This window comes from Protopterus annectens, chromosome 5.part0, assembly GCF_019279795.1.
Source record: "Protopterus annectens isolate FY-2018-M chromosome 5.part0, PAN1.0, whole genome shotgun sequence".
NCBI lineage: Eukaryota > Metazoa > Chordata > Ceratodontiformes > Protopteridae > Protopterus > Protopterus annectens.
The window spans coordinates 3,890,175-3,915,738 of NC_056735.1; the positions used below are offsets into that span (position 1 = coordinate 3,890,175).

The 25,564-nt window shown below is 41.8% G+C and overlaps 1 protein-coding gene across 1 annotated transcript in view; it reads right to left on the reverse strand.

Annotated features, from left to right (window-relative positions):
• Positions 1–25,564, reverse strand: part of HERC2 (HECT and RLD domain containing E3 ubiquitin protein ligase 2) — a gene marked incomplete in the record, with an annotated part of 3,551,743 nt that overhangs the window by 2,971,615 nt on the left and 554,564 nt on the right. The window contains 1 exon segment of the mRNA XM_044072055.1: positions 18,909–19,082. Coding sequence (XP_043927990.1) covers positions 18,909–19,082 — 174 coding nt within the window.

Sequence of the window (25,564 nt, forward strand, 5' to 3'; positions counted from 1 at the left end):
AGGCCATAAGATAGTAACTCTCACAAATATTCTAAAACTAGAAAACAACTTAGCCCTGAATAGGTACTGGTTATGTTGATGGCACCAACTAGAAAACTTTTCCACTTTTTAATATAAGATTTTCTAGTATTCGTCTTTCTTGCTTCCATTAGTACCTGTTGCATGTCCTCAGTAAACAGGTACCTAAAAGGAATTAAGGCCCTATCATCTGAAGTGCACTGGTGTTGGGATTTATCAAACACCCCTGTTCTTGTGAGTAACTCCATTCCGTGAGAACCTCCATTCCGTGAGAACCTTATGGTAACTGCCCCTGGCCATTTCCAAAAGAAGAAAGCACCACAGTTGCCTGGGCCAGAAGGGAGTCACAACACTGATCGTTGGGGACTCCTCCTGAATCTTCAGAATTACCCTGGATATTAGTGGAAAGGTGTACATGAACACTCCTGTCCAGAGAAAAGAAAAGGCATCTGTCTTCCAGGCCTTCTTGCATGGAGTGGTGAAAGAGAATTGTGCCAATTATTCAGAGATGAAGAAAACAGGTCTAACTTGAGGAACTCCATGCAGATGGATCAATTCTTGGAAGACCCTCAGACCTAGTTTCAATTCATGAGGATCTGCCCTGGTCCTGCTCAGCTTGTCAGCCACACAATTCTTCCCTGATGGAATGTTGGATGCCTACAAGCTAACATGGCCAGTCTGCAAAGGGGGTACAAACTGGTTCCATCCTTGCTTGTTGGTATACCGCATGAATGTGGTATTGTATGTAACCACTCAAAAAGGTCCCAGGGAACAAAGATGGTTCAGACATCTGAATGCTTTGATAAGGGCAAGTATCTCCTTGATATTTATGTGCTTGCGTCTGTCCTTGGTGTCCCATATCCCCTGCACCTTTATCCTTCCTAAAACTGCTTCCCAAGTAAAGTCCAAAGCATGTGTGATGACTGACTGCTTTGGAGAATGGAAGGAGATGGGGAGACCTGGATTTAAAGATATTTGTTGTTGTCACCAAATAACTTCTATTCTGACAGACCCCAGTACTTGGATCTGAAAAGATAAAGGGTGTTGATGCTGGGACCAAAGAGATTTCAAATACCACTGTATCCTTCTCAATGTGGAGTCTTGTCAGGGGCATCAGAAGAATCACAGATGCCATGAGACCCAAAATCCTGAAGTATTTCCTCTCAGTGACCAAAGTCTGAGTGGAGAACCTTAGAAATAAGTAAAATAAAGTTCTCGTTTTCCTGTCAAAGAAAAGCTTTTGAAATGAACTATCTAGTTTAACATCTCAGGAATACAATCCTGTGTGAGGGAGTCAAAAAAGACTTTTGAATGTTGTCTTGGAATCCCAGCTTGTGCAAGAGATCCCTCACCTAAGACAGAGATTCTTAAATTTTGAAAAAGATTCTACAAAGATAAGCAAGTCATCTAAAAATGGAAAACGTGAATACCATGTAGCACGCAATGAGCTATAACAGGAGCTAGACACTTTGTGAACACTATTGGGTCAGTGGATAGTCCAAATGTTAAGGCAGAGAACTGATAATGTAATCCAGACACAAAACCTGAAGAAACATCTGAAGACTAGATGAATAGGGCTGGGATAATGAGCATTTTTAAGCCTAGTGTTACCAGGAAACTTGAAAGAGAAAGAAGAGGTAAAAGGTTGCGAAGTGACATCATTTTTAACTTGGGCACTATCACAGACAGGTTTAGAAAAGAAATATCCAGAACTGGTCTATAAACATTTTCTTTCTTTGGCAGTAGGAATATCCTTGAACAAAGCCCCTTCCCCACCTGGGAAAGGGTAACCATTTCTAGCACTCATTGTGACAGTATGTGATGAAGAACAGGTGGAAATAAGAGTCTGATGTGCAGGATGAGGAATCACCGCCGGGAATTTCCTCCCACTGCCATCTGTAACCCTCAAATAATTTTCAGAACCCATTTATCTGAAACAACCTGTTGCTAAAGAGAAAAATGGCCAGTCACGCTTTTCTGGAAGAGAAAAGGAGCCAGGGTCGGAAGGGGTTATAAGGTCTCTTAAATTGCAATAGTCATTCATACTTGTTAGACTGGCCTTGATTTTGGGAGGTTTGAAACTTTGTTTTGTAAGCCCCTGCCACTTCTTCTTAAACGTCTGTTTACCTGAATTCTGCTTAGACTGTTTATTCTGTAAAATCCTTTGGGCAGTTTGGAAAAGGAAGACTAAAAATCTTAAATTCCCTAGATCAGTTTGCTCCTTTGATCACACTTTTTGATCACCTCTGCAGCAGGGGCCAAACACCATATCTCCATCAAAGGGAGAATTTAAAATTTCAGTTTTCACATCTGGGACATTCTAAGAATGCATCTAAACAGACCTTCTTAAAACAGTGCCAGTGGCCATAACCCTGAAAGAAGTATCAGAGTCTTACACTCACTACAAACAACAAGTTAACCCGTGCAATAGAAGAAACAGTTATATTTAAAGCAGAGTTTTCTTCACATGAAGAAACTGTAGATAACATGTTCCTCATACTTTCATAATATGTCAGAACAAACACGAGCCTGACAATTTATACTGAATAAATCATTTTTTCCCATACCTACTTAGAAACAGTAGGACTGGAACTAACTAAGTGCTTAGTAGCAGTGGAGTCAACTAAGACTATAGCTACTGGTGGTTAGGTTTGGGAATAGTATATAAAAAATTAAAAGACTGAGGAACTTTATACATCCCATCTGCCTTTTAGGGACAGCTGGCTGACTATCAGGAAAACTAGAGACAGAAAGACACACATCCTCCAAAGCAGACAGAGCAGGAGGAATAGGTGTAGGTTCTGGAAAATCTTTCTGTAACAACTCATAGTATTTTCTAAGGGACTGAGAAACGTCAATGTTCTCCCACTAGAAATACTGGCATATTCTAAAAATAGTCTCAAACTGATTTACTGTTACAGTGATTTAGCTCTCCTCTCAGTTTGAATTAGAAATCTGAGGATAAAACCCTGAATCCATTCCTGCATATTCCTGTTCAGACTCCATCTTGAATCTCTTCAGGAAAAGAGGAATCTGTCTTGCTTCTAACAGAAACTACTTTACAAGAAGGAGCAATAGCCTAAATTAAACCATGAGCCCAGTCCCAGTAAATTACTCCTATCCAAAGAAATGTGAAGAGAAGTAGAGACGTAATTGGTTTTCCAATTTTTTAACAGGAAAAATGGGGCCAACAGTGCTACTAATGGAAGCTGCTGCTTCTGCAGGGATTGGCACAGCCATTCAGATGCAATAGGGCAACCTTCCCTATTCCCTCTCCCAGGACGGTCAAGAATGACTCTTCCTTGCTCACTGAGGGGCTCCAACAGCCATAGGGGATGTGGCTAACCCCTGGTCCACACTAGCTGTAAGTGCTACACCACAGAGATATGGGATAAAAATGAGTAGTCTGAGGTACAACAAATGGACAGCACAGTCACTCACCTGCAGATGAGGCAAACTGCTAGCCTGCTGTGGTGGCAAAGGCTGTTTGCTTAACTTTTGCTTTTTTGTAACTGGAAGAAGGCCTGACCACAGGACCAGCCATCTGTTCTATGGTCAAGCCAATCAGACTCATCACAGGCAGAAGCGCCCTGAAGGGCACTCACTGACTCTGAGCACACTGCTGAATCAACCATGAGGCCACTCCCTTGATGCAAGGAAAGAAAGGTAGTCTTGTTCTCTAATGGGTTGGTGTGCTGATACCATTTGTTATTGGGTACCACCAAAGCTGCTTCACGTGTAGGCAAGCTAGGGGGGCCATCATAATGTACAATGCCATGAAGCTCGGGAGCCTGGGGAGCTCTCTGGCTGTGATTTTTTTGTCTGTTGCAGAATATCTTGGAAGTATACGAGTCAATCTGTCTTGGGGAATTAAAATTCTCCTCAGAGGGGTGTCCAGGCACGACTCCCAGGAAAATGAGTTTCTGAGAGGGACTCTGATATCACTTTTCCTTGTTGAATGTGAACCCCAAGGCCCTGACACAAGTCAGGGTGAATACCAGAGCATGAAGGATGCCCTGTTGGGACCCTAGGGAAAAATCTGTACATCCTTTGTCTTCTATATGCAACTACTGGACCCAGACAATTTGTGAAACTCTGGGTGGAATGGACAAGACAATGGCTAAGGGTGTAAATTATAATTGTTTCATTCTTCATTCATTGCTGTAGTGATGTCAATATGGAGTGTGAACTCATAGTATATATATGTACATATATATATTTTCTTAGTAGTCATTGTGATAAGCTTCAGGCCAACAATACTTTGCTTTTGCAAACTGGAACATTTGTTGGAAATATCTTAATCTTTACAGTATGAGAACAGCGTGTATTGCATGATAAAAGCAGTCAGAAAAGCAAAAAGTATATGCTGTATTATTTTTACTCTATATAATCAAAGTATAGGAGCGAACAGTGAGAAAATCATGAAAACGTTAGCAGATTTCAGCACTGTTCTCCTTTAAGAAAGTACAATTGCGCAAGTCCTAAATATCTTTAAACAGTAGATGTTCATAGAGCAAACTGCCTTACTGACATATGGGCAAGTACTGCACTGCTACTCTATGGTCTGGCTTGTCTATTAAAGCTCAAAACACCTCCTTCTGCTTGTCTGTGGGTGCAATGGACCAATCACCTCAGAGGACAGGGACAGACTTCAGACCCACAGACAGAACCCGTTCAGTTTTCTAGGTTCCAGAAGGAATAGAAGATGAAAATGCAAGTTTGCGAACACCTGCTGTTCCAAAGCAAAGACCACATACATATACAACAAAAATGCAATTAACCAAAGTTGGGGATGATGCATGGATACTGCCAGTAAGGCAGTGTGTTCAACAATATCGACTGTTATAGTTAAGTAGGACTTACACAACTGAACTATGCTCAACAAACGCACTACCTTACTAACATATGGGTAGATTCCCAAAACTTACTCAGCCTGACAGCAGGATGGATAAGGGTCCACGAGCCCCAGGAAAATGATCCTTGCAAAGCTTGCTCTGAAGTTAGAAGAGACATCCAGCTTGTATTGATTTGTAAAAAGTATGAACAAAGGATAAAGTTGCTGTCTCTAAAATATTTCAAGTCCACTCCTTTCCAATAAGCTGCTTAAGAGGAAAAGGCCCTGGTGGAATGCACTTTTACATTTCCTGGATTTGCCTTGCCATGGTGGGTGTAACAAAAACAATACCACGGATAACTAATGAGCAATGGTTTGCTTAAAGACAGGTTGACCTTTCTTTTCCCCAATATTGGAAATAAATTCAGCCTTCCTGAAGGGTTTTATTCTGTTAAGGTAGTACCTGGCCTGCCAATGCACATCCAAGTATGAAGTATTCTCTCTCCCTTATTCTTAGGTTCTAGGAAGAACACGGAGGTTAATGGACTAACTGAAGATGAATTCTGAGAGCACTTTAAGCATGAAAAAAGGATTAGTGCAAAACACAAACCTATCCCTGTGGAAAATCAGGTAAGACTGTCCCACCATGAGATCTTGCAGCTTAGAGACTCTCCTTGCAGATCCCAGAGCAATACTTCAGACCAACCTGAGCAGCAGATTCAAAAGGTGGTTACTTTCAATTTCTCTAAAACATAAAACCACAAAGGAGGAATCTGCTTGCGAGTGGGTCTCATATGCAATACTCATTTCATTAACTGTTTTACCAACAGAGAAGAAAGAGTGGAATCCACAATCAGACAAGCAGAGATGGCCGCTAAATGCACCCTAATGGACACATAAGATAAGCCATCCTACAGTAGCTCACAAATATTTCAAGACCAGATGAATGTTAAGCTCAAGGGACCCTGTTTTCTTAGGTAACTCTTAGAAAATCTTATCTATTTGTAAACATAGCATTCTCTAGTAGCAGGATTTCTGGCCTCTAACACCTGCTGTACATCCTCATGAAACAAGTGCATAAACTGAGTCCAAAATTGAATAATCTAAGCTGTCAGTTGTAGTTGCTCCAAACTGGGATGCACCAGTCACCCCTGAGTCTGTGTAGGCAAATTCAGAGTGTGAGGTACTCTATGGTAATTGTCCTTGGCCAGTAACATTAAAAGGGAGAACAAAGATTGCCTGGCCAATGGGTGATCGCCATAATGATCTTTGACATTTCTTACTGAATCTTCAGAAGAACCTTACATATTGGTGGAAAGGGTGGAAGGCATACAATAACATGCCTGTCCAAAGAAACAAGAATGCATTTGCCCTGCAGGCATGACTGGAATAAAGAATTTCTCCAGCTGCCCATTTTGAAAGGAACAGTTACTTATGCATTACTTCACATCTGGACCAGATCCTGGAACACCATTGCCTTGAGCTTCCACTCGGTGGGTCTTCCCCGTATCTCCTTAATCTGTCTGGCATGTTTTGCTCTTAAAGCCAGATTCCAGGCAATAATTGCCAATCAGCACCATAGATATAACCTTGGACACCCCCCCCCCCAACGAGTCTGTTGAGGTACCGCATTAATGTGGTGTTGTCTGTAAGCACCACACAAAGATCTGGAGTCCATAGCATGTGAAAGCCTTTCAAGATATGGAACACTGCCATTCCTTGATACGGAGCTGTTTCCTTGCATCCTAGGGACCCCAACTGGCCTGTACTTTCAGTTCCATTGACACAGCTGCCCAAGCAAACTCTGACTAATCTGTCAGGACAGACTGTGCCAGAACAGGGTAAAGATGAAAGAAGAAAGGCAATTCTTTAGTTGGAGTCAATAACACACACTAGGAAGTCTTTGTAAGACTTTCATTTGTGACTTCCAAAAGTTCAACTTGTACATTAGCTAGAACAGTAAGGTTGAGACCTTCTCTAATGATTACAAACCCCTGGATACAGACACTGCACAGATCAGCAAGTTGTTCAAGTATGAAAGATGAATGCCAAAAGTTCAATGGTGAGCCACTACCAGAGTAAGGCATTTGTTAAACACTCGAGGTGCCACAAAGTCCAAAGGGCAATGTACAGAACTGCGAACCAGATGCAACAAATCTCAGATATCTTATGAAGTGATGAATACAGGGTATAAAATGATACACATCCTTCAGTTCCAGGATCACAATGAAGCAGTGGTCCAGCAGGAGATGAAGCACTGTCTGCATGGTGACCATCCTGAATTTGGGGACCTTGACAAAGTATTGAGAAAGGATAGGTCAAACTGTGTGTCCAAGATACCTCTCATTTGGGAAACAGTAAAATTCTGGAGTAAAAAACATGTATTCTTTCCACAGGTGGGACTGGTTCTATGAGACCCAAGTCCAGCATCTGCCTGAATATAGGTAGGAATAACAAAGCCTGGCCCAGTGGTGAGGAGGGAACTCCACGGAATGGAGGCACATCTTCCTTTCACTTCTAACCTCTGCCAATGAAGAAAGTACAGTTGTGTACACTTACCATAAATGTAGATGTTCGAGTGTATTCACTGTTGCAGTCATTAAATTTGGGTAATCCTGCTGGCAGGTTGCACTCAGCCTGAATTCCAAAGTCTTGGATCCTGCGTCGGTTGCTGTTGGCCCTTCCCCAACGTCAGGTCGTCAGGGGTATAAAAGAAGCGGCAGACGCCATTTTCTTCAGTTTTTCTTGCCCCAGATGTCAGGTGCCCCCTAAAAGGGTAGCCAAAATTTTTATATATATATATATATATATATATATATATATATATATATATATATATATATATATATATATATATATATATGTATATATATATATATATATATATATAAAAATACATGCACCAATATAAATTTTACCTTCATTTACAAGCAAATACACCACATAGGTTGTATAAATCAGAGAAGGAAAGATTAGTTCCAGAAGAAAAAAGGGGGATGGTGGGTGGGTAACCTGGCAAGCAACAGTGAATATACTCGAACATCTACATTTATGGTAAGTGTACACAACTGTACAATGTTCTTCATGTTTCACTGCTGCAGTCATTACATTTGGGTAGAGTCCCAAAGCTATAGTTGGGAGCCTGGAGCTAAGCAGCATTAGGAGCGGCTATGAGGCCCTGCAGAACTGCAGTGGCAAAGCCTGCCCTGGATTTAGAGTAGAGTGGCAGATAGTAGTGCTCTGTAAAGGTGTGCACTGAACTCCAAGTAGCAGCCTCTAAAATGTCTTTGGTTGGTACTCCCCTGAGAAAATCTGCTGAACTGGCTGCAGCTCTGGTTGAATGTGGCCTAATGCCCTTAGGCACTGGCTTGCCATGGTGAAAATAGCAGAAACGAATGCAGTGGCCTACCCATTTTGAAATAGTCTGCTTTGAGATAGCCTTTCCTTGTGATCCTGCAGCATATGCCACTAGTAATTGCTCTGTCTTCCTGAAAACATTGGTTCTGTCCAAGTAGAATCTAAGCTGTTTGTGTACGTCCAAAGAATGCAGAATTCTCTCCCCCTTGTTCTGTGGATTTACGTAAAAAGTTGGCAGATGAATAGTTTGGTTAAGAGCCACACTGGACACCACCTCAGGCATAAATGTTGGGTTTGTCCTCAGAGAAACCCTGTCTGGATAAAACATGATAAAAGGTTCCACAGCCATGAGTGCCTGTAGCTCTGAAACTCGTCTTGTAGAAGTTATTGCTAGGAGCAGAGCTGTTTTCCAAGATAAAAACTTTACATCGGCAGTAGCAGCTGGCTCAAAAGGCGGCAGGGTGAGTTTTTCCAAGACACAGTTGAGGTCCCATGCAGGTGTTGGAGATCTCCTTGGAGGCCTTAATTTTTTGGCTCCTTTCAGGTACTGTTTTAATAAAGGATGAGAAAAGATTGGTGGCTCTGTATTGTAATGAGCCGAAATGGCACAGGCATGAATTTTAATTGATGAAAAAGATAGGCCTTTGTCCAGCATCTCAGTTAAGTATTGCAAAATCTGAGGGATATTTGGTACAGCTGTATCAGTTCCTAGTGCCTGGTTCCAAGCAAAGAATCTCTTCCATTTTCCAGCATAAGATTTTCTAGTACTAGGCCTTCTGGCTTCCAAAATGACATCCATCACAGCTTTACTGAGAGGTGTGTTTTGTATGACTACATTTTCCGCCATGCTGCCAGGTTTAAAGTCCTGAGTTGGCTGTGCAAGATCTGACTGTTTTGCTGGGTCAGTAGATGAGGTATTTGAGGTAAGGTCCGAGCTGGGCATAGAGACAAGTTCCTTAGGACTGGGTACCAGTACTGCTGGGGCCAGTCTGGGGCAATCAGCATCATCTTTGGCTTCTCCTGTCTGACCTTTAGGAGTACCTTGGGGAGGAGAGGCATATTCTGACAGTTTTTTCCAGCTGAAAGATAGGGCATCCAATTTCCATGCTTGTCTGTGATAAGTCCTTGTGCAGAATCTTTTTAGTTGGAAGTTGTGAGGGAAGGCAAATAGATCTAGGTCCAGGCATCCCCATTTCCTTGTTATCATGCGGAAGACTTGTGGATCCAGCTGCCACTCGTGGGGATCCATGAGGTTTCTGCTTAGTTCGTCTGCCAGAGTATTTTCCTTTCCTGGCAGGAATTGTGCCTGCAGATGTACTTGGTAAGTCAATGCTGTGTCCCACAAAGCCATGGCTAGTCTGCAAAGGGGGTAAGAATGTGTGCCCCCATGCTTGTTTATATACCACATGACCGTGGTGATGTCTATCAGTAATTGTCCCGGATGAAGTAGGTCCTTGAAGGCTGTCAGGGCATTTTGAACAGCTAGCATCTCTTTTTGATTGATATGTAGATGCATTTGGTTTGTGGACCATGTGCCCTGAATGCATCTTCCTGCCATGTGGGCCCCCCAGGCATAATCTGATGCATCCGTTGTTAGGCTTTGCCTGGCTGGGGGTAATGTGAATGGCTGTCCCTTGTTCTGGTGACAAGCCTTTGCCCACCACTGAAACTCCTGTTGCAGGCAGGGAATGAGAGTAATCAGTGTTTCCAGGCTGTGGCAATGTTGAGTCCAAAAACTTTTTGGGTACCAGTGAAGTTTCCTCATATGCAGTCTTCAATATGGAATTAGTAAGATGCAGGATGCCATGAAGCCCAAAGCCTGCAGAATTCTTCTTGCAGATAACTGGGCCTTTGTTGCCATTATTTTGAAATAGGTAGTCAGTTGCCTTTGTTTGTCTGGCGTGAGATAAGCCATCTGGGCAGTGGTATTTAAGCTTGCACCCAGGAATATCTCTTGAGAGGGTACTAATTTTGATTTATTTTCATTGACCGTGTACCCTAGGCATGTTAGAAGTCTTTTCACAAATGCCAGATGCTGTAGAAGAATGCCCTTGTTGTCTGCTTGAATTAGGCAGTCGTCCAAGTAAGGATATGTTTGTATTCCTCTTTGTCTGCAGAATGCAATTACTGGTGCCAGGCACTTTGTAAAGACCCTGGGAGCAGTAGATAAGCCAAAGGGCAGTGCAGAGAATTGGTAAAGCATTGAGCCAGCCTTGAATCTGAGGTATCTTCTGCATGATTGCCTGATTGGGACATGCAGGTATGCCTCTTTTAGGTCTTAAGTCACAAGCCAAGCCTTTGTGCCCAGCATGGGCAGAAGCTTCTGCAAGGTCAACATTTTGAATTTTGGTACATCCAGGAATGTGTTTAGGATAGATAAGTCCAGTATTGGTCTCCAGGCTTTGTCCTTTCTGGGTACCAAGAACAGTCTTGAGTAAAATCCTTGTCCCTGCTCTTGCTCTGGTACTTGCTGAATGGCCCCCATGTGCATGAGGGATGAGACTTGTTTTTTGTGCCTCTGTCCATTTATGTTTTGGCAGATCTGGCCAACCATTTGCCTTTGGCAGGGTATGGAAGTGGAACTTGTAGCCTTATGACACTATGTTTAGAACCCACTTGTCCTGGGTTATAATGTGCCAGTTTTGAGAAAAAAGTGCTATTTTTTCCCCCCCAAGGCTGCTGCCAGGAGATAAGTGCTTGGCGCAGGCAGGGGGAAGTCATTGGGACCGTTTTCTATATGGCTGTGATTTGTCTTTTCCACTTTTGGAGGTAGAAACACCCCATTGCTTTGACCTGTATGAACCTTGCGGCTGGGATCTGCCTCTAGGGTGTCTGGATCTGCCCCTTTGAAGTCTGTCTGACATAGGAAAGGACCAGTTTCTTTGTAGGCCAGTGTCTACTAAACCTAGGTGGCTGTACTTGTAAAAAATCTTTGACAGTTTGCATAGATTTATCTTTGTCCTCCATTTTCTTTAACACCTCTTCTGCCTTAACACCAAACAAAGTATCATGCTGTAAAGGTGCATCTAGTAATTTAACTTTGACATGATCAGGCAGATTTTGTTCCTTTAAGCAAGCATGCCTCCTAATTACAGAACCCGTAACTGCGGCCCTGCAGGAGGCCTCCAGAGAATCAAAACCACATTGCAAAGTATGCTTTCCAACTTGTTCAGCTGCATGCAATAAATCCTGCATTTCCTTGTTTTCTGCACATTCAGAGTTTAACAACATTTTCTGTTTAAGCAATGCCATGACATGTTGCAATTTGAGCATATGAAACTGACAGTTTAAGGCCCTTATAGCCAAGGTCGCAGATGTGTAAACCCTTTTTCCCCATTTATCCAGTGCCCTAGAATCTCTGTCAGAGGGGTAGAGTTTTTTGCAGCAGAAGCTTTAACCCCTTTGGGACCCTGTGAAATAGTTTCTGGGTCTGCAGAGTTTTTGAAAAGGGATATATGAGAGTCAGGAACCCTGTAATATCTGTCAGGCTTAACAGGAGCTGGAGGTAAGGAGTCAGGGGTCACACTAGACTCTGAAAACACATCATCTACAATGTCTAACACAGGTGGAATGGCTAGAGGCCTGTGTTGAGGTAGTACAAGGAAGTCCCTGAACCTCTTTTTAGATTCTGAAAAATCTTGGCTCTCCCAGTGGAAGTGCTCCCTCATGGTATGCAAGGTTTCCCCAAAAGAATAGTCTTCAGGAGGAGAAGCTGAAGGAATAGATTCTTCAGCATCAGAATCATCATGGGGGGGGGGGAAGAGAATATTCCTTATAAGATGAAACAGAAACCTGATCTGAAGATTCACAGTCTGTCTCTTGCCTAGGCCTCTTATCAAGAGGGAGAGGGAAACCCCTGCTCAAGGTAATCAAGTCTTCGGCCATTTTGAGCATCTGTTTTTTAGGCATGGAGGCCTGTCCACGTGGCTGAGTTTGTTTCTTTGTCTTTGAAGGTGCTTTAGTCTTTGCCTTTGAAGTCGGTTTAATTTATAGATGTTTAGGTCTGAAAACACCCTCAGAAGCCGGTGCCTGCTCAGCGGCTCCAGACCCATCTGAAGGAACAGTGTCCGAGGCTCCAATACCTTGAGTTTCCAGCGGCATAGCTGACTCCACGTGGGAGTCAGTAGCGGCCTGCGACTCTAAAGTAGCGGGCGTCAGGGGCTGCAAAAGTGCCTCACTGAGAACCAGCGAACCGGCTACTGGCTTAGGAGAAGCTTAGTCATCGGCTTTGGGCCTCAGTTGTCTTTTTCTTTGCGTTTTTTGTGAACTCTGGAAGTCGGTTGGCTATCTGACGACATTTCTGGATAATTAAACCTGCAACCAAAATAGTTTAATGCAAAATCATACCGACGCTTAATAGTGTGTTGGTTGAATCTAGCACAAAACAGACAACCTGAAACGTTATTGTCAGGGCCTAGGCAAGGAATACAGTAAGAATGAAAGTCCTTATGAGGTATTTGCTTTCCACAAGAAATACAATTACTAACTTTTTCTGACATCGGTCTGGAGCAAGAAAAAATTTTCCCCAATGGGGTACTTAGCTTTAATGAAAACTTTGGATCTGAAATTCGAACACGAAAAATCTCAGGAGTCGGACGGCCAGCACTTGCGAACTGCTTCTGCTTCGGGCACCGCGCAGCAAGAAAGACTGAAGAAAATGGCGTCGGCCGCTTCTTTCATACCCCTGACAACCTGAAGTCAGGGAAGGGCCGACAGCAGCAGACGCAGGACCCAAGACTTTGGAATTCAGGCCGACTGAGGGCAACCTGCCAGCAGGATTACCCAAATGCAATGACTGCAACAATGAAACACGAAGAACATCAGCACCCATTCACTGGAAACCACCGATGGCAAGGTCATCTTGTTAAAAGGTAATTGTCGAGTTGGGGTAACCAGAGAGGAACTTGACAATGACAGATGCTGATCTATGGTAAAATCATAAGTTGGAAGGGGGGTGTTAACCTTTTAGGGAAAGGAACCCTTCCTCGTTAGGTTTGGTGGAAATCTTATCCTGCCATTTCCTTTTAGTACACTGTTTTTTGTACAACTGGGACTTCTAATAAACTGACTGGTGAAAATTACATCATTAATTTGAGGGAAACTTGGGAATAAACTGACACCCCTTGTATCAGTTTACCTCTGATGGCCCAATGTTTAGGGATTTGATTAGTTCTTGTACCAGACACAATCAGAATCAACTGAAGTGTTCAAAAATCTCACTTTTGAATTCATCAGAAAGGGAGGTATGTTGGTTACTCAGACAGAAACTATCACAACCTACGAAACTGCATTTCTAGAAACAGTGTTGTCCCTCTCCAAGGTACTTAAATCATGTACAGATGCTTAAGAAATACTGGAAACAATACTGAAACACCAAAACCAAAAAGGGTAGAACAAACAGCCAGATCGTTATATTAAAAATCTCTTAATTAAAACACAAGAACTCCGCAGGATTAAGCACTTTCTTCTGGTTGTATGTATGACAATCAGAATCAATTACATTGGCAAATGAAATTACCAATAAAGACAAACCTACATTTAAATCCCCTCCATTACTATCACATTATTGCACTGAACCAATAGATAAGCATTTGTTAAAATACACTGTTGCCATTTTGTAACATAGTATCAAAGTATGTTGCCATCACTTATACCCAACAAGACAACACTTAATGACGCATCTTGATTTTGTAATTTCCCCTTAAACCAAGTATGAATTCAATCTTTACTCTCTATAGATATATGATCATTTACTGCTTGAACAATCTCACCTAATACAACACTTTCAATAAGCATAAAACAAGTATATCCAGCTGACAGCAGAAATTTCACTAGAACTCACATTTATTAAAACAAGTATTAAAACTACAGAAAACAATAAAAATGTGAGCACTTTTATGCTCATCACAGGTGCTTCGTCAGACTAGAATACATAAAAGCATGAAAGTGCTCATCTTTTTAGTGTTTTTCTGCAGTTACAGGTGTTTTAATAAATGCGAGTTCTAGTGAAAACCACTAGCTAAACTTAGGTGAAACAGTTAAAAAGAGTGGGTCTGTAATGACACATTTAACACTATTAAGCAACCAGGTATACTGTTATCTCCCATGGAGGAAGCATTTTTCTTGGTCAACACTCCCAGTAAAATATCTTTACAGAAAATTGGGGGAGTGAGGTATTCAGATATTTCACAGCTTTGGATAGAATTCTCAGGTGTAAATTTGGCATTAAATTTGTTTGTAAGGATTTATTTTTTTGCAACTCACAGCTGACCACTAGTTGGCAATGGTCCCTCTCCTAATCCACCAGGACTACTGGGCTCTTCTGTATACCCCTGGACATACTGTAACCTATGCTCAGGGTTAGTGAGGAGAAAAGAGCATCGTGCTGCAGCATCATATTGGCACCTTTGTTTTTTTTTTTTTTTTTGTTGTTTGTTTTTTTTAGTATGTTCTAACTTCTTGTTTCCCTGCATGTTTGCCTATTGATGTCCGATGTGTGGATGTACCATGGGGACGTGCTGGTGTATCGTTCTGCCTCTGCAGTGAATCAGTCAATGTCCTTCACCCTTTCCATTTAAGAGAATACCTACACCTCGTCCTCACCTTCTGTCAGGGACTGAGCATGAGGCACATCCGGGGTACTCCCATCCTTTCTTGACAGTGTCAGACACCTGAGCCACTACTCAAATTCCTCCAGAGTGTGACATAGTCAGGGTTTTACTACTCTAACCTACAGTGCAAGGATGTTGGCAATGCCTAATCCATCAGAACAGGAAGTGCCATTATAAATAAGTTCAGAGCAATGTATGGGACCAATTCTTAGTTTCGTAACATAACTACAGAGGGATTTATAGCTATATTCAGCTTCAGAGGACAGTCCAAGTTCATGGGCTGCTTTACTGAACTGATGGTATTTTTCAGTCTTTTTGTAATACTTCTGATACTTCACTTGACAAAAAGAGATTTGGGATGTGCTATATATTTTGGGGAATTTCTTTCTTTTGTTACAGAGAGTTTATTTATGGTAGTTGATCACTAGAGTGGTTTATATTCGAATTTTCTATAATACTTGGATTTGGCAGGCAGGTAATAAATGCTGGCTCTTCCTAAATGGGAAGTAAAATAGCTGATATAGGTGGCCAAGTACCCAAGTTTTAAGAATAACCTTTCCTTGAAACGCCATTTGTGTTATAAGAATTGTTGCATTAGACCACAGATTAATATTGAGAAGCTGGATACTTTTTCTTGCCGGCATTGTTCGGCTTGCAATTTCATTTTAAACATCACTACTCTCTATCTAAAATCTGTTGATAAGAGGATGGAGTTGAAATGTTATGCAAGTTGTAATGCCAAGAATTAGTCTCTATTGTGATGTCTGTCGGATATGTGATTGCTATGGTAAAACCAACTGAAGTTTAAAAGAGAGAATACTGGAACGTGTTTGACATCAGGAATGGCAAGCAGACTAATGTGCTTGCTACGCATGTAACAGAGAAAGGCAGTGATCACAAATTTAGATTTGCTGTTTTAGAAGTGTTACGTGAAAGCTTGAGGTTGGGAGACCTTGTGAATTTAACAGAACGTGCTGAATTACAGTGGATTGTGACCTTGAATGCTGATGAGCCTCCAGGCTTAAATAGACGCTTGTCAATTAAACCCATTTTAAAGAATAGGAACTTGTTTCATTGAAGGGTTTGGTTTTATGAATGAAACCGTCATGTGATGCCGTTGTTTGTATGTAATTGGTGGGGGGGTTTATGTTAAATATGGCTGTTTTAATTAATTATTGAAAGTCTGATGAAGCAGCAAGTTGCTGTGAAAGCACTAACTCTTGTCCAATAAATTTTCTTCTGCCTGGCAGCTGTGTTGGTCAGTTTTGTATTTACTTCATTTTCTTCCTAAATGGGTGCAGAATTCCTTGGTGACACTTGCCGCTGTATCAGAGGTGGAGAAATCATAAGTGAAATGTGGCATTCCATAACAGAACAGGATAAGGCTGGCATATTTATACCCTTAAATTCAGTGTGGTTTAGTGTAGGGGCTTTATGGGAGTTTAAAGGAAAGATCAGGTTTGAAATGAAGGTCAATTCATTTTTTCCTTCTTCTGTTATATGGTTTATTAATATGGGAGCTCCATTAGTGAGGTTTACTCCTGAATTTACCATTATATTGAGAACAAATGGATGCAGGCTTTTCTATGCAGATACTTAGATGCTGGTAAAAAAATTGACATGAATGTGACAGTCCTCTCAATTCTGAGAACTCCAGCTATTTCAGGAACACTATCTCACCAAATTAATTTCTCCAATAGCCAGTTTCGGCAGTCATCATCATCATAAGACATTCCTGAAATTAAGAGTTAGTCCCCATGTTAGGGGGCTGTAATGAATTGCCTGCATGTAAAATCAGAATCATGGTTGAAAGAATCTGCATGCGCCCCATCAATGATGTGACCCCTTTTCTCTCTAAAAAGTAAGATCTCTCTCCGTCTCAGTTCTATTCATGCCATACAGCAATGAGCACTCTCCCACACTCATTTCTGTAGTGGTTAGTGTAGTTTTCTGGAGTCAGGTTGCTAGCCCAGTGCCCAATCCACCTGGGCGAAGGATCACAGACACACCTCTAAGGCCAATTTAAAGTGTCTAATCCACCTGCTGCATATTTTTGGAATGTGGGAGGAAACAGAAGCACCAGCGAAAAAAGGGAGGACATATAAACTACACACAGAAGGCACCCCAGCTGAGAATTGAACCAAAAAAACTCTTGCTGTGAGGAGACGACACTAACCGCTGCATCCCTGTGTCACCTGAAATGGAAGATACTTATCTCAAACTACCTTTTGTAAAGTTCCATGCAGACTGGGAGTGAGGGGGTCATTGATCCTCTTCCCTTTAACTCCCAGGAGAGAACAAGAAAGACAGAATGTCAGGAGCTGTGCTGTTTGCACCACAGATGGCTGAAAAAACAATGGGTTTCAATACAATCTCCAGGGAGGGGCAACAGCACCTGCACTTGACTTGAAGCCACAAAATGCCCTTGAGAACAAATAAAAAAAGAGGCAGCAGTTGAGCTACACTGTACTTCTGGAATAATCAGGAGAGGTCAGGTAGGGAATAAAAGCCAAAGACCGACACGAACACCAAAATATTCCACAACTGTTTCCCCCAAATGTCACTTGCTCTTACCTGTCCATGCTCTGCCCACCGGACCAGGATTAGCAACTTCAATATGTAACACTGCTGGTTCCAGCAAGTACAACAGCCATGGGGTTTCATGTTCTACAAATGCCATACACTCCTACAATGCATCAGCAACTGGTGAAGAGGATGATGGTGTTGGGCTCTTTTAGAGGCAGCAACCGAAAAGGAAGATGCTAAATATAACTGGATTCCATGTGAACTTCTCAGTTTCAATGACTGAATACTAGCTTTCAAGGAAATAAGTGGCTTCATCAAACTCAGAAAGACATCCCAGAAGTCAGGGCCATTGCCAGCAGGGGATAATACTGCTTCTCAGTCTCAAGCTGATCACGCTGTTGGTGGGCAGGGCTGACGGGGCAACTTGGATTTTGCAAAAGAGGAAGTTTGAAGACAAAAACTACCTTGGACCTGTTTTTACAAGGCATAACTCTACCCTCTTTCATCCACTCAGTGCATTTACACCTTACCTTTCCCCTGCTGTCTTGGGAATGTTACCATTACAATCCTGATTTCTACTCAAGTTTCTTTTTTTGTCTAAGAAAGATGAAGTAGTCACTGGTTCTTTGGCTGAAGACGAGTCAGTCTAATCTCTAACTGATAAACACAGAGAAGATGCAAGAGTTTAAGAACAGCTGTGAGACTGAACTTTTGAAATAAGCAGCAAAAGGATATCAAGGTGAAGTCCCAAATAAAAAGGAAAAGCCAAGAGTACCATGGACTGGATTGTGGCAGTCACACATGCACTTCTGAGCATTCAGATCTGCACAGTGAAGGAAAATATATCAATGGGAATGGGGTGGAGTGGAGGGATGCAGAAAAAATAAACAGCAATAACAGAGCAGTTGTTTGTCTTTCGGCTTTTCCCGATAAGGGGTCACCACAGCGGAACTCTGGTCCGCTAATGATTGGCAGTAGATTTTTACGAAACGCCGAGGTGCCAGCTCGACGCCCAACCTTCAACGAAGGCACGCCCATTTACGCACGCATGTCTTTTGAACGCTTCCCAACCATGGGGAGGACATGCAGACTCCACACAGAAGGCACTCCCAAGCCATGCCGAGAATCAAACGGGAGAACCTCTTGCTGTGAGGTAACAACGCTACCGCCGTACCACCACGGCTACCCAGCAATAACAGAGCAGTACATACTGATAATGTGCTTTACAACTCGGTCCTAAGCACACAACCATTCCAGACTACTGGACCACAGGAAACAGCTAGTTAATAGCTCCTTAATCCTCTAATCCACCCAACACTCAGGATCAAAAGAAAACACTGTACAAAAGAAACACTGGTTATACTTCATTCAGATATGATATAAAGCATGCTGCATATAAGATTCCATCACTCATTGCTATCAAATCTACTGAATAAATATACCTACACTCTGCTTTTCAAACCCAGAGTTATGCACATGGTTATATACATAAGCTTATACAACAGACTACACAAGTAAAAAAAAAAGCTATGATAGTAATGCATTGCAATATGTCTAAGTACCTTGCGAGATGTAGGAGAACTACACTGTGGTGGCATACAGGGTGTGGCTAGACGATCCAAATGGGCCATGACCACCACTGCTGTCTGCCGCAGATCAATTGCTAAATCATTGTCTTCTGGTAATGTTAAATATCGTAGAAAACCTTCATTTGGACTGAGAGGAAACTGAAGAACCTATAGGAAGAGAAAGTAAAATAAAATTATGACATAGCAAGACAAATTTGCAAGAAGCTAAGAAAAATATAAAACAAAGAATATTAGTATAAATGTTTCTACTATTACTGAAACTAATTCTAGAAGGAAAAGTCTACTACTACAGTGAATGAATTTGCACCTGAAATACTAGAAACATGGGTATAGAAAAACACTGAAGTGCTGATTACATCAAATGGTCTCCAAGAAGGCCCTCTCTGCAGAGATTAACAAGCTGGATCATCCTTTTATGAGAATCCTCTCTTTTAATCACAGTTCTTGCATTCTAGCGGTGAACTGCATAAATGCATTTTTTCTCACTGGCAAATCTGATGATATCATGCATGGAAAAGCAAGCCCATTCCCAATCCCCAATTTCTGACACCTTAGCCTTTTTCAGTATACTTAAACTGAAATGGTCATCAGAAATTAGGTGTTATACATTTCTTACATTAAGGGAAATTCAAACACAGGAGGATGGCAAGAATGTCTAAAGTTGGCCCTTTTGCAGATCAACTTACATGGTAAGTGCATACATCTGTTTAAGCTTAGGGTTCCTTTACAATAGTTAAACAGGAAGAACTCCAGAGAGTACATGAATCCACCTAACGAGGTAGGAGCTGCAGATGACCAAGAGTAAATACTCAAAGCTGAATTCTGAAGCATGGATGTCACAAAGAAAGCTAGGCATGTGAAGTAGAAAGCCAAACAATTAATGTATGGTGAAAGCATAAACAGAAGACCAAGCAGGTATGGCACAAATGCCCACATTGAACATTACTAAAAAATGCACTGAAAGCAACAGGTATTCCAGAATTCAAAACATTCTTTACAGACCAACCCAGTACAAACAATGAAAACAAGTCCGAACTGCAGATGCTCTCCAGTAAACATTTTCTATCCTACCCCTTTCACAATCTATCACTAGCACACAAAGAGCTCTAAGACCAGGCAACCAAAAACCTCAAAGTTTTTCCTAAATTAATGCAAATATCTACACCTTCTTGTCCAAGTGCCCTTTTTGTCAGTTGTTACGCTTTCAGTAAAAGGGGTGAAACAGCTTTTGTGGCCAAGCAATCTACTGAGGACACAATGAAAGGTTCTCAGAATGAATTTACTATATACGGCTTATGTTTAGGTCAGTTCTCTTCTTCCCCAAATAAGTTTAGTGGAATTAAGAGTGAAAAGGTTGAAATACACTATTTAAACTAGTTCAATGCTGAAGACACTTGCAGATTACTCTGAACGTCTAAAGCTGCACAGACACCACAGAAAACATGTACAGTCTGCACTAAACATAGCAAAAACATTTTCATTGCTAGAAAGGCAAGCCAAAAACTGTTGCAAACTGCCATAAAGGAAGAAAACATGTTGCATCAAAAGGTCTCCTAAAAACAGTGAAAGTCTCAAACAAAAGAACCAACAGTACATTTAATGCTTCCTCTCTCTGCAAAGGGAAAAACTGGGTAACATTTTAAACAGATTAAATAGTTAGTATGACATGCTCTTTCTTCAAATGTCTTAAGAATCTCATAGGTGAAAGCCTCCTCTTAAAAAGCAGCTGGCAGAGCACCTTACTGTGTAGCTGGTCCCAAGATACTGTAAATTCTCAGTACTTGAATGGAGATACATTCCACTATCATCAAGGTAAAGCCTTTACTTCTGTGACAGGGTTTGTTGTTGGGTGAACTGAACTATTTGAAGTGTTCCCCATATCAGGATCAAATCCAGGCAGACCTCTTCCCTGAGTTTCACTCGTGAGGGTCAGCCTGGTATCTGCTTAGTCTGCCTGCCACAAGGTTTTGCTCTGATAGGATGTGTGAGCCCTAAAGTATCAGTGAACACTAAGGCTAGCTCCCAAACAATCACGGCAAACCAGCAGAGAGGGTATGACCTTGTACCCTCTTGTCTGTTCAGGTACCATATGACTATGGTGTTGTCTGTGACCAATAAAAGGGGACCTAGAAACCAAAGTGGTGAATAACTTTAAAGGTCTGAAGTACTGCCACCATTTCTTTGATGTTTATGTGCTTTATAGCTTCCAAAGGACCAAATCATATTGCACTAGAACTCCATTGAATACGTTACCCCATGCAAAACCTGCAGAGTCCATCTGGTATGGATGAATGGAGGTCTTAAGGGAGAAGAGCATGTCTAGACTGAGAAACAACAGATCCCTCCACTACCATAACTCTCATTTCAAAATACCCAGCAATGGTGCTTTTTTTTTTTTTTTTATATAATTACCACCGAATCTTTCTCCTGTGTAGTCTGGCCAGTGGAGTCATGAGCACCATTAATGCCAAGTGGCCTAGAATTTTGAGAAAATCTCTTGCAGAGGCAGCTACTTTGAGAGATCCCTGAAAATGTTCTGAACAGTCAGAGCTTTGCCTTCTGGTAGAAGGGGTAGGAACATTTGCACTGAGAGCATTTTGAACTTAGGTACTTTCAGTTCGGTACTTTGGTACGAAAAATCTAATACTGGTCTTTAACACGGCTCCTTTTTGTGTACAAAAAAACCCCACTCTCGTGTAGAATGGTAATTCCTGCAGTACAAAAAGGAAAAGTAGAGTGGCCCATCAAGCAGCGGCAGTTAGCAATGCCCTGTATAGTAAATGACTAGATAGTAAATTTTCCCTATAAACTGTGTGGCATTGTGTGGCAATAAGCTTAGAGCAGTTAGCATGTACATTGAATAGTACTACCATATCCTAGCACTATATAACATCTTGCCCTTAACCCCAAAAACTACCACTCCATTGGACACCCTGTTAAAACCCTATCCTTAGTTCTGAACAGTCTACATTATTACAGGACCAAACATGAACATGCAATTTCCAAATGTCTCTGTGGCCAGATTGGTAGATTTGGGCATCCTAAGGCAAGGTAGCAATTGTCTCATGTTCTCAGACAACCCAAGAAAATAACACTGTATGAGAGAGGTATAAATAACACAACTTCCTTAGAAGCAAAGAATTCATACAAATGAGTTTGTCAGGAATACCCACACTACATTACACAGACACACACACAGACACACACAGACACACACAGACACACACAGACACACACAGACACACACAGACACACACAGACACACACAGACACACACAGACACACACAGACACACACAGACACACACAGACACACACAGACGATTGTCTTACGCTGAGAAGATTAAAATAAACCTTCTTAAAGGGACAGTCCCAGGGATTTTTTTTGTTTTTTATTCAGCCTTTTGTTTACATTTCAAGTTTGCCTTTCTCAGCATGCTCACCTTTGGCTGGGGGTGGGGGTGGGGTGGGTGAGTGCCTGAAGGAAGTTTCAAAGGTGTTTGCCAAATTCCATCTTAAATTGCAGTTCTGACAACAGCTCTCCCTGTGAGACATTCATTAATCTGTGCATTTTACTCACTGAGAAAAGCAGCCTTTCAGGCATTTTATGACCCGACTGCTGCTGCTACTTTAGAAAACACATCAGTAATGCAAGACTTTTAAAACATTAGTAAACAGAGTTGTTTCTTTCATTCCATATTTTATTCTGTGGTGATCATGAATCCTGGTCATCTACAGCAGTTGTATGACATGGCTTCTACCTACAGAAAGCATCAGTCAGGCAAACAATATTTGAAACCATATTTCTCTCTCTCATATTTTACTTTATTTTGATTTTGAATACTAGCCTGGTGTTGTGACTTTCTGACCTGCTAGTAATTCCATAGAAAGCAAGTGTGTGACAGACGTCTGGAGTACACTCTTCTGTTCCTTTTTCGGCTTACAGTTTGACATGTGCTGATTTCTGAATACTACTAGACAAATGCACTATTTTTTTTATGAGCTGCCTGCTTGAACATCTGTAGAAGCATGAGTGATGCAAAATTTAAAAATTAGTATACACTGATGTCCCTTTTCCCTGGCACATATTTCTTTATTTTAAATACAAGCCAGGAGCAGGGTGCATAGTTCCCCAATCCAATGCAAGTCAGAGAGGAACATAAATCCAAAGATTAGTTTATCCTGGGAGCTGAAACAAGACTGGAACTGTGGATTTACAGGATATGTAAAAGTAGAATGACACTGTGGGTGGGAATGAAAGTGATGTATCAAAGTGGATGTGACTTCTGTTAGCTTAGCTCGGACTGGGACTGTCCCTTTAAATCTCAAAGACCTCCAAAGCCACTTAATGGCAACACTGCTCTCTGCAATCGCTAAAGCACACACCAAAAACACATCTCACATAAGCCTACACCCAATGGTCCGCCTAGAGCAAAGCCCATGAGGTAAGCATATACTTTATTCAGTACTGGTCACTGGGGACTCCACTGTGTGACACACACATGCTCCACTCTTCAGGATAGACAAGAAGAAGATAACAGTTAGCTGCTTATCTGGAACCAAGATCCTCAATATCATGCACACACACTGCACCGTAGGTACCAATAGGATTATATGACAGTCCATGTGGGTGGAAATTACCTCAGACATGTCTCACTGGAGTATGAAAAGACACCTAATGAATATCTTGGAATGTGTGTCATAGAAAGGTACAAGCCTTGCATTGAGCAGCATTATTCTACCCTCAACAAGGATGACGCTACAATATGAACATAAAATGATTGATTTTAATAACTGGCTTAGCTTCTGGTGTAATGTCTGTGGGATCCAACATCAGTCAGCATGTTAGGATATAATCAAAATACCACACTGCTTTTTCCAGAGATGAGCTGCACCTGTGCCCCCCTTCCCCCAGGCTTTCAGATATTGGCTAAAACTTTATCCACCCCCTTTGTCATTGCCTAAAAAAGTTTCTAAAAGACAAAACTATCAACACAGTGAAAAACTCTACAAGCAATCTTAAGGTGCGACTGCTCAATGCTCAGAGCCTAAAACTCCACACCCTTCTAGCCCTCCTCAATGGAGAATGCAGACATCTGCGATGTAACAGACCTGGTTTAAAGAAAGTACACCAGCAGTGCAACGCTAATAGTACCTTCCAGACATTTAGTCAAATAGCAGTACAGACTGGGGCCAAAAGTGGAGGCATCTCAATCTACGTTAGCAACAAACATACCTCCAGGTTGGACAAACAGTATGACACCATGGAGCTCATCCGCGTACAAGTTACATTTGAAGAACTCCCTCACCATATCATGGTTACTTGCAGGTCACCTTCTATGCCCCTACCGTCTCAACTCTTACCTAAACTTCCTACAGGTTCTCGCTGCCCAAACAAACATCCTATTCATGGGTGACTAACTACCCCTCTATAGACTGGGAAATGTACACTAACTCAAACTCACAGGCACAATGCTTCCTGGACTTTAACTGAAATACCCTGGAACAAATAGTGCACATTTCAACCAAAGATCAAACATAATGGATCTGGTGCTAACATGGGAAAAGACTGCGCCCCCCCCCCCCCCGTCCACACACACCTACCCACATTGTGTCACATCTTCCCTAGTGACATCACATCACAAAATTGCCTCATTTGAAGTTAAACTCAATCTGGAAAATCCAGTTAAACCAGTAACAGGAACTATTCAAAGGCAAACTACGTCCTATTAAGTGACAGCTTGTCAAAGTTCAAGGCTCCCCCAACCCCAAGATCACAGTTATCTATGCAGAATTATTTACAGAGTCCTTATAAAAACATGAATGGCTACACAGAGGGTGCCATATCTACCAGAAATAAACAAAAAGCAAACACTGAAAACAAAATCCACTGGTAGAATCCTCACCAAAACAAGTTATATAATAAAAGAAGCAAACTCATGGCCAAAACCAAGAGGAGGAATTCCCTTAAAGAGAAGTGCTCCCTTAAGCAACCAAATAAGAAATTAAGAGATTTAATTAAGTCCATCAAGGCCAGCTACAAGGTCAGGATGGCCTTGCAGGCTAAGGACAATCACAAGTCCTTCTTCCGCAATGTTCAGAACCTTAGAGTTGACACGCAGCAGTGTGATGAACTGATGGTGAATGGTAACACCTTCACAGATCAGGGTGACATAGTAAATCTACTGGCTGATAAATTAAGTTCTAACTTCACCCCACCCCCAGATCCACCAGGTGAAATCCCCTCCCATGTATTTCCTCCAGTTATCAGCAGGGACCAAGTGCTGGCAGCACTCATTAAAGCCAAGAACACTGCTTCCACAGGTCCTGACCATCTCCAGTTGTCTCTTGAACAGTCTAAAACATGATCTATCAGGACTCCATGAAGCACCTTTCAAATACAGCCTTGAAATAGGCTATGTTCCAAGTGAATGGAGGACAACAACAATCATTTCCTCCACAAGGATGGACCATCAACCAACCCAGGGAAAGTACAGTTTTGTACCTACCATAAATGTAGATGTTCGAGTGCTAATACAGCTGCAGTAATTACAGATGGGTTCTCTGCCGTCAGGCGGGTCCTCGGTCGGCCTAATTCCAAAGTCTAGGTCCGGCGTCGGTTGTTGTCGC